Below are 9,485 nucleotides of genomic sequence, written 5' to 3'. Positions count from 1 at the left end.
CTGTTATTTGCCAAGTGTGTTTTGTTTTTCTCTTCAATACCTGTTCCTTATTAATTTGCATTATTCACCCAGGTCACTTTATTTGTATGTTGTTTACCTCATGCACATTGCAAACAAATTGTTATTTCACTCCTAGTTGTGTTTACTAGAAATCCTATATGAACCAATTAGACAATATATTAAAGTTAGTAGTTTGTAACTTCTAGAAAATGGGAAAATAATAAAATTGATTAGGCAATTGCTTGAGCTGGAATACATTTTCACTGTAAATCAGGCAGGTTCCCCAATTATCAACTGTGACTGACATTTTATTAAAGTGTTAAAACCTCACCTTGCATAGTAGAAAGCGGCACAGAACATTCTGTAGACGGCCATGTGGCTGCAACAGCCCCGCCCCCCGCCATGCCTACCTCATGATGATGCTCTTGTCGTACAGCTCCCCCTCCGGCGTGTGCAAGATGGCGTACTCCTGCTGCATCACCCTCCCCAGTGCCGGGTTGGACAGCGCCCGCGTCACGTGCTCCATCACGTGCGGCAGCAGCTTATCGGGAGACAGCGCGGACAGCTCGCCGACGGCGTTCCGCACGGCCTGGACACAGAGGGACAGGGGCATGTTCCTCAGACCGGAACATTCCGGTGCTTCCTGGATGACGCCACCAGGTGCTAGAGGGAGCCCGGGAAAACAGCGTCATGGCTGACAGCAACATGGAGAGTAGGAAAAATGGCAAAGACCTCTGCATGAAAAAGGATCAGTCCCGCCACCAAGGAAGCAGAGGCTTCCGGAATGGCTTCCGCGGCTCGGCCGGGACAGGCGATGGCGGAGGAACCTCGTGATCGACGAGGACGGACTAAAGTTGCCGACAAGCCACGTTCCAGTTAGGCACTGTTAACAGCTCCCGTTCGTCATTCAAACTTTGCGAACTGCACTAGTATGCAATTTTAAAACGTTTTTAAAAGAACCCACACCGGTGGCGAGAAGCTCAAACGTTAGTCGCGAGTTAGTCGCTGCTTCCTAAGCTTAGAGGCACGGGCGAGTCTCAGCTGATGCAGGAGACGGAGGGATGGCCAGACCTGCGTGTCAGCGTTTCCCTCCAGCAGTAGAGGCAGGATGCGCTTCAGGTGGCTGTCGATAAACTCAGCCGCGTCGATCTTCATGCTGGCCAGCAGCACGGGCCAAAGATCTCTCCTGGCAGCCACTGCAGCTGCAGGAGAGAGAGAGAGAGCGCGAGAGAGAGAGAGCGCGAGTGAGAGCGCGAGAGAGAGAGAGCGCGAGTGAGAGCGAGAGAGAGAGACACACACACGTTTGAGAGTCACATTGATGCATGTATTCAGTGTAGAAAAGTGCTACACATTTCAAACCATCTTCAAATTTGATTGGTCTATCGTGTGTGGTGATTGGGTGTCCCTGCGCTCTCTTGGGAGGGGGGTCTCCGTTCCCCGATCATAAGCTGCTACAGTACACATTCTACACTATTCATTGGACTGCTAACGGTGGCTGGCTGTCTTCGTCGTACTCCAACAATCAGCTACAAATACACTTACAAAATTTAAAAGGTAAAACCTTTCATTCCATTTTCAATTTTTAATCCTGCAGGGAAGCTGCAGGGAGGTTTTTACTCAGTCTGAAAACAAATGCTAACATTCAATAACGGTAGGTGTCTAATGACCCCGCGAGGCTTGTGCTCGGCAGGTTTCGGGAACGCTTTGAGTTTCCGAGTGATTTTAGGACCGACGCGAGCCCCGACCCACACGTTTACGGCCTCAGAGCCGGTGGTGGCGGCTGACCTATGGAAGGGTGGTGGCTGACAACGAGGAGGTCAAGCGCCAGTTTCTTGGCTTCGGCGGGGTCGCCCCACTGGCCAGCCGCAGAGCAGATCGTGCACAGGGCTTCCAGAAGGACCCGCGGGGGGACGTACGTGCGGCCGAGCTCGCTCGTCTCCCCGGCCTCGGTCTGGAGCGCCTCGAGGGGCAGGACCTGAGGGAGCGCAAAGGACTGAGAAAGAGGATGGACTGGAAAACGCACTGGATGAACCGGGAAACTGGAAGAGCCCTTGTATTCCCAACTTCTACGTTTCCATGGAAAAGCAGGCCTACTGTGTGTTTGTTAATGAGGACACGTAGTTCTCCCAGCAGGCCGTGGGCCAGGCCGGAGCCGCCCAGCGAGGACAGAAGCTTCTTCACGCTTTGTTGGGCACACTTCCGTACCCGCCACACCCGACACAGGAGCACGGACGCCAGGGCACGATGGTACATCCTAAACAGACCAGCCCCCGCACCCAGAGAGAGAGAGAGAGAGAGAGAGAGAGAGAGAGAGAGAGAGAGAGAGAGAGAGAGAGAGAGTCAGGGATCATGAAGGCGGCGTGGACAGGGGCGTGATTCTGGCTCTTCCCTGGCTGAACTCACTGGGCCTTGCTGTTGTTGAGTCTGTGCGGCTGATCCAGGAACAGTCTCTCACAGAGCTGCAGGACTGTGCACAGCGCTGGGGGGGTGAGAGACAGAAGACAAAGGTCAGCCCTCTCCACTCGCCACAGGGCCAAGCCATCGCGGCGCCACACGCGAACGCACGCACACCCACCTTCCTCGCTGGCCTGGGAGAGGAACTTCTCCGTGGTGAAGAGCGGCTTCTTCTCATCCAGGATCAGGTTCCAAAAGGAGGCGAGCTTAGCTTCTGCGGACACAACACACCCCGTGAAGACCCACAGATGCGGCTGGAGGAACTCGGCGGGGAACGCCCAGCGTAACCATGAGCACGGCGGGCCCACGGCTATGCTCCGACAAGCCACGAGTCAGCCATTCTGGCTCAATCACAACCAGACTTGGGCAATTCTTGTATTTAGACTTCATGGATATTATCACGATTGGGGAAATAAAAACAAAGCAGACAGACGGGCCAGTGGAACGCAGCGTCGAGGAGCACCTCACCGGGAAGCGAGTTGAGCGTGGAGAGGCGCGCCAGCAGCAGCGAAGCTGCCACGCCCTCTGTGAGCAGGGCATGCTGGGAGCTCTGTGCCGCCGCCTTCTCCACCACCTGGACGAGGAGAGGGACGAAGTCCACGGCCTGACTGAGGGCGTCCCCTGAGAGAGAGAGAGAGCGTGTGAGCGTCAGACATGGCAGAGCGTCGGACATGACGGAGAGAGTGTCAGGAATGACAATCCACAGAAGACATGTAAGGAAAATCATTTGCCGCCAAAAAGGAAAGAGCGCTCGCTCTCTCTCTCAAACGCCATTTACTGACCTTTGAAGACTCCGAGCATGGCCTGCAGGTACGTGTGGCGTACAGGTGAGGTGGACGTCTTCAGCGTGAAGGCTTTCTTTAGCCAGTCTCTAAGAGCTGCCGGCACGTCCACAGTCAGACGTGTTGTCCAGCGAGACATCACTGCCACGGCATGCACCAGGGTTCCCTCGTGGACTACACGCACACGTACACGCAAACGGCACCGGATCAGCGAGATGTCACGGCGGTGGCGTGGTGCGGGGGGGGGGTGGGTGGAGCCTCACCTTCCTGCTGCAGGAGGGGTATGAAGAGCACGGCCACGCTGGAGCTGAGGGCCTGACCGGAGGGTCCGGAGACAGCATGATGACTGCAGCCCCCGAGACCTGGACAGAGAGCCCATCACATGCCTGACACACACACGTGCGCACACACACACACACCTCTTGCCGTTCAGACAGGTATGGAGCACGGCTTACCTGACAGGACGTTCATTTTCTGGGCGACAGCAGTGAGCTTCCCCTCCGAGCCTGCAACCAATGGAGACCGGCCGTGATCGTACGGAAGAGACAGAGGCACCGTGTGGACAGGCATGCAGACGTGCGCGTGTGTTTCGCTGACCTGTGAGGATGCTGAAGAGATGTTTCACCAGGTCGTGGACAGCACTCGGGTCGCTGCACTGCTGGGCCAAATTCTGCACAGCCTGCACAGCCTGTTCCATCAGCTCGGCATTACTGGCCTTCAGCTGGCCTGAAACACACACGCACACGCACACACACACACACACGCGCATGCATGCAGAGTCAGAAACACACACAATCAGAAAGATTCACACACACGCATGCACGTGTGCGCACACAGAAATAAAAACCCAAACACATACAAATTCAGAAATATAAAGAAATATAAGGAGGGGGACGACAACGTACTGGCCAGGCCTTTCCCAATGTCCATAGCATACTGGCTGAGGTCGAGAGTGAGCTGGTCTAGCATGGAGGAGATGGCTAAAGACAGGAGGAGAAGAAAACACTCAAAACACTCTCCTCGTGTGCAGTACGCGCGCGCGTTCATGCTACTCTCAAACACTCTCTTCATGTGCAATATGTGTGTGTGTTACTCTGGATGCAGTTCTCCGGGCTGCGCAGCAGGGCTTTCTGCAGCGTGGGCAGGAGCAGCTCCTTAAACTCAGCATGGGTCACGTGGCGGAGCAGCGGCCCACTTCTGTCCTGAAGGCGGGAACATTTAAAGTGCTCGGTTAGGAGCCTCGAATCGGCCCCGCCCCCACAGCCCCGCCCCCGCGGCCACGCCCCCCTCACCAGGATGTGCTGCTGCGGCCGGGTCTTGCTCATCAGGACGGTCTTCGTGTACAGGTCCAGCAGGGCCGCCTAGGACAACACGGGGCGAGAGGGGTTGAGCGAGAGAGAGAGCGAGAGAGAGAGGTTGAGAGCGAGAGAGAGAGCGAGAGAGAGAGCGAGAGCGAGAGAGAGAGCGAGAGAGAGAGCGAGAGCGAGAGAGAGAGCGAGAGAGGGGTTTTGAGAGAGAGAGAGAGAGCGCGAGAGAGAGAGCGAGAGAGGGGTTGAGAGAGAGAGAGAGAGAGAGAGAGAGAGAGAGAGGTTGAGAGCGAGAGAGAGAGAGAGCGAGAGAGAGAGAGAGCGAGAGAGAGAGAGAGCGAGAGAGAGAGAGAGCGAGAGAGGGGTTGAGAGAGGGGTTGAGAGAGAGAGAGAGAGAGCGAGAGAGAGAGAGGGGTTGAGAGAGAGAGGGGTTGAGAGAGAGAGCGAGAGAGAGAGGGGTTGAGAGAGAGAGAGAGCGAGAGAGAGAGCGAGAGAGAGAGGGGTTGAGAGAGAGAGAGAGGGGTTGAGAGAGAGAGAGAGAGAGAGAGAGGAGAGAGAGAGAGAGAGAGAGAGAGAGAGAGAGAGAGAGAGAGAGAGAGAGAGAGAGAGAGAGAGAGAGAGGGGTTGAGAGAGAGAGAGAGAGAGAGAGAGAGAGGGGTTGAGAGAGAGAGAGAGAGAGAGAGAGAGAGAGAGAGAGAGAGGGGTTGAGAGAGAGAGAGAGAGAGAGAGAGAGAGAGAGAGAGAGGGGTTGAGAGAGAGAGAGAGAGAGAGAGCGCAAGAGAGAGAGAGAGAGAGAGCGCAAGAGAGAGAGAGGGGTTGAGAGAGAGAGAGAGAGAGGGGTTGAGAGAGAGAGAGAGAGGGGTTGAGAGAGAGAGCGAGAGAGAGAGGGGTTGAGAGAGAGAGAGAGCGAGAGAGAGAGCGAGAGAGAGAGGGGTTGAGAGAGAGAGAGAGGGGTTGAGAGAGAGAGAGAGAGAGAGAGAGAGGAGAGAGAGAGAGAGAGAGGGGTTGAGAGAGAGAGAGAGGGGTTGAGAGAGAGAGAGAGAGGGGTTGAGAGAGAGAGAGAGAGGGGTTGAGAGAGAGAGAGAGAGAGAGAGAGAGAGAGAGAGAGAGAGAGAGAGAGAGAGAGAGAGAGAGAGAGAGGGGTTGAGAGAGAGAGAGAGAGAGAGAGAGAGAGAGCGCAAGAGAGAGAGAGAGAGAGAGCGCAAGAGAGAGAGAGGGGTTGAGAGAGAGAGAGAGAGAGGGGTTGAGAGAGAGAGAGAGGGGTTGAGAGAGAGAGAGAGAGAGAGAGAGGGGTTGAGAGAGAGAGAGAGAGAGAGAGGGGTTGAGAGAGAGAGAGAGAGAGAGGGGTTGAGAGAGAGAGAGAGAGAGAGGGGTTGAGAGAGAGAGAGAGAGAGGGGTTGAGAGAGAGAGAGAGAGAGGGGTTGAGAGAGAGAGAGAGAGAGAGAGGGGTTGAGAGAGAGAGAGAGAGAGGGGTTGAGAGAGAGAGAGAGAGAGGGGTTGAGAGAGAGAGAGAGAGAGAGGGGTTGAGAGAGAGAGAGAGAGAGGGGTTAAGAGAGAGAGAGAGAGGGGTTGAGAGAGAGAGAGAGAGAGAGAGAGAGAGAGAGAGCGAGAGAGAGAGAGAGAGAGCGCAAGAGAGAGAGAGAGAGAGAGAGAGAGAGGGGTTGAGAGAGAGAGAGACTCCCACCTTGTGCTTGTCGATGGTGGCCAAGTCCCTCTGGGTGGCAGCCGCGTCCACACAGGCGGCCAGCAGCGGCATGGATGAGGGGTTGGGCTCCAGACTCAGCAGGGTAGCCATGTACTGATCCACCAGGCACGGACTCTGGAAACACGGGGACAACTCTCAGACTCAGGCGCACTCCAGCCCGGACAACGAGCTTCACGGTTAACAGACGCGAGCGAGTGAGGTTAAAAGGCTACGCTCGTGAGCGGGCGACCGATCACACAAGCAACTGCTCACGTCTTTCCACAGCTTGTTGAGCCTCTTGGTGACGGACTTGATGGCGTTCCGCGATGCTCCGCCCACCACCTCGGCGTGGAGCAGACTCTGCACCTCCACCTGTTCCCGCAAACACAAAGACAACCAGTGGGGGAACAGATTCAGCCTCTCGCTTGTTTTCGGGTCAGTACGCCCCAGTCGGTTGGTGTACCCCTGCAGTGTACAGTTTAGTTTTGTGCTCCCTGCTCCCAAAACACGTGACTTGACTCATGAGTTAATAAACCCTTTTGTTTTTAAAATGGGTGCCGGAGCAGAAACAAAACCCAAAATTTGCAGTGTAGCCGCACTGAAGACTCAGAAGACTGAACGTGTAATTACGTGTAAGCAACACATTCCACTATTAACACCTTCTTAATCGCATGTGCCATCTGGAATCATTTAAGGTCAGTATGTAGGCCTGACGGTGCCACCCAACACAACCGCCTCAGCAGAATTGACTCACGAGTTTTTTCCAGTGCGGCCCCTCTCTCTTCTCCGTGCTGGGGAAGGCCTTGCGCGCTACCAAGCACGTCCACAAGAGGGCACAGCAGGCGCCCGATGCTGAGCTCTTCCTGTGCAAACGGAGAACAAACCAGAAAAAGAAGAGTGACTGCTGGCTCTAAGGTCACCACCGACGAACGCGTCACCACGCCATCGCCGCGGTGGATCATACGGGCGTGCGTGGTCTTACCCGGGCGCCACCCCTTTGCTGACGACGCCGCAACAGAGAAGGCCTGGAGGCAGGTAAGCGGCAACGGCATCGGGCTGCGACTGGACGAGCAGGTCGATGACGGACATCACAGCCTGGCGCGAGGGCGCGTCCCTGACACACACGCACCACCCAGGTCACTCGTGGCTTTAACACCCGTTACATTCTGGCATGCGGATGGTTTTAAGGTAAACAGGACACCTCGGTTTCCCCTCACCTGTATCTATGGAGGGTGAGGCAAAAGAGCTTACACAGGCCTTTGATGGCCGGCTCAGGCAGGCCTAAAGGAATGCAGCAATGCACGGAGACAATTAATCAGAGGCAACAGCAGAATTCTTTCTGAAGAGCTTCGATTTTATGGGAACACACACACACATACATACACTCTCTCTCATTCTCAAGAACACTCACTCTTTCCGCTGATGCATTCCTTCAGCTCTCCAAAGACCTCCCTGCGCTCTTTAACACTTGATGTGGTCACTTTCACAGCAAACTTCTTCAGCGTGTCTGAAACCTGCCATGACGCGCGCACACACACACACACACACACACACACACACACACACACACACACACACACACACACACAACAGAGCAGGCCATGTTTGTCACGTTGCCCGGAGCCTCATACACTGAACGTTCTCAGGTGCAACACTATAAAGAGATGGACATGGTTAATGCCACTGAAAAAGTGCTTGCGCTTACTCTCCAATGCAGAAATGGCAAGAGGTAAGATGTAAAACCCCCGCTCTAACCACCGCGACCTTCAGCTATCGGGGCGGGAGGGATTTTGTTAAATTCCAGTCTTGCTGGCAGCAGTTGGACTGCAGAGCCAACGGCGTGCTCTCTGATAAGTGCACCTGACCACACATGCCATTTCTAGTTGACTTGGACATTTGACTAGGAGTCAGTATTTATGTATTTGTGCTATTGTATCTCGGGCCATCACCCACTCTTCGATTTGCTCTACTCTCCGCACGGTTACCCTTTAGCTAAACGTTGTTAAAGCCAGAAAATCCAGCATTTCGCTCAACTATGTCGCCGAACAGCGCGATGTTACAGCAGCTGATTCATCACATTTCAGGCGCACGTCCAGCGACTCTGCAAACGCTTTCAACGGTAGCCACAGTTACTTGTATAAACGCGATATATATAACGACACTAACTATATAGTTTTCTTCGCGAATTAGGTAGAATTATCTAGTTATTTCTTTATTTAAGCAGCCGAGGGCGAGCAGGCTAACCTGGTTAGCCTGAGCAGTAGTGTTAGCCGGCTAGGCTAGCTAGCTTAACTTCATCGTTACGTTTAAAAGGACACGGTGCCCTACAGAACCGCATCGCGGCGTCTGCAAGCCTTAAACTTCGGTATTTTAAAGGCTTCTGAATACGACACCGCATCTCCGGTTTATGCGCGACGACAAAACTGTATTTGTGCCACGAACCTGCGCGTCCGCCACCATCTTGCCGGTCTTGATCTGGAAAGAGTTGGTGTCATTCCTTCCGGGCCATTCAGTCCTCAGTCACGTGGTCAGGCCTGAGGTTTTCTGAGGTCAGCGCTCAAGGATCCGTTCTACTACCCCTACTACCCCCCCCCCCCCCCCCCCCCCCCGCGCATTCAAACTGCACTTATGCAATACATACATAACCCAAAATCTAGCGTTTAAGACAAATCAGGATTTTTGTATTACCGGGATTTATTGCCTGCTGGGAAAAACCACGTTCTTAGTTCTGTTGCATAACTTTTATTTTGTTATCGTTTTAAAACAAAGTTGCGTGCAAATCGAAGAGTAGGTGATGGGCCGAGATACAATAGCACAAATACATAAATATTGACTCACACTGTATCATGATCCCACGGTGTGAGAACCTGATATAGTGCCTTTTATTTATTTGTATTAATGCACCTTGTACCAACTCTTTTAACACTTGTATGTTAATTTTCCTCGTTTTAATCCAATCGTAAAGTTAAGCTGGAATTTCAAAACTATCCGTCGTTTTAGAATTGCAAGATGTGATTGCATTTCAGCTGAATCCAGACCCCGATACAAATGTAGACTGATGTTGTCTAACAAACTCTAGCACTTGTTTATTGCACTTATCATTGTTTAAGATAGACCTTATGTATTGTGTACTACTCAATCCCTGTATTCTAGTGTTCTAGTTCATTGGTATGTTGGACTCTAACCTACTGTACTGTACTAGGATGTGCTCTATGAGTAAATGACAAAGCACTTTTGTAAGTCGCTCTGGATAAGAGC

General features: G+C 53.3%; 1 protein-coding gene across 1 annotated transcript in view; it reads right to left on the bottom strand.

Annotated features, from left to right (window-relative positions):
• Positions 1 to 9,075, bottom strand: part of gcn1 (GCN1 activator of EIF2AK4) — a 22,628-nt gene extending 13,553 nt beyond the window's left edge. Inside the window, exons 1-22 of the mRNA XM_035522203.1 lie at positions 9,068 to 9,075; positions 8,670 to 8,724; positions 7,639 to 7,741; positions 7,445 to 7,508; positions 7,210 to 7,341; positions 6,982 to 7,090; positions 6,501 to 6,599; positions 6,228 to 6,362; positions 4,529 to 4,597; positions 4,330 to 4,438; positions 4,142 to 4,216; positions 3,834 to 3,962; positions 3,692 to 3,742; positions 3,500 to 3,598; positions 3,237 to 3,410; positions 2,923 to 3,075; positions 2,576 to 2,668; positions 2,404 to 2,479; positions 2,095 to 2,254; positions 1,786 to 1,975; positions 1,072 to 1,202; positions 411 to 589 (exon numbers count right to left, since the gene is read on the bottom strand). Coding sequence (XP_035378096.1) covers positions 411 to 589; positions 1,072 to 1,202; positions 1,786 to 1,975; positions 2,095 to 2,254; positions 2,404 to 2,479; positions 2,576 to 2,668; positions 2,923 to 3,075; positions 3,237 to 3,410; positions 3,500 to 3,598; positions 3,692 to 3,742; positions 3,834 to 3,962; positions 4,142 to 4,216; positions 4,330 to 4,438; positions 4,529 to 4,597; positions 6,228 to 6,362; positions 6,501 to 6,599; positions 6,982 to 7,090; positions 7,210 to 7,341; positions 7,445 to 7,508; positions 7,639 to 7,741; positions 8,670 to 8,724; positions 9,068 to 9,075 — 2,393 coding nt within the window. The remainder of the gene's footprint in view (positions 1 to 410; positions 590 to 1,071; positions 1,203 to 1,785; positions 1,976 to 2,094; positions 2,255 to 2,403; positions 2,480 to 2,575; positions 2,669 to 2,922; positions 3,076 to 3,236; positions 3,411 to 3,499; positions 3,599 to 3,691; positions 3,743 to 3,833; positions 3,963 to 4,141; positions 4,217 to 4,329; positions 4,439 to 4,528; positions 4,598 to 6,227; positions 6,363 to 6,500; positions 6,600 to 6,981; positions 7,091 to 7,209; positions 7,342 to 7,444; positions 7,509 to 7,638; positions 7,742 to 8,669; positions 8,725 to 9,067) is intronic.
• Positions 9,076 to 9,485: the final 410 nt, after the last annotated feature.

Source organism: Electrophorus electricus, chromosome 23 (assembly GCF_013358815.1).
Source record: "Electrophorus electricus isolate fEleEle1 chromosome 23, fEleEle1.pri, whole genome shotgun sequence".
Taxonomy (NCBI): Eukaryota; Metazoa; Chordata; class Actinopteri; order Gymnotiformes; family Gymnotidae; genus Electrophorus; species Electrophorus electricus.
This window is presented reverse-complemented; position numbering and strand designations above follow the sequence as displayed.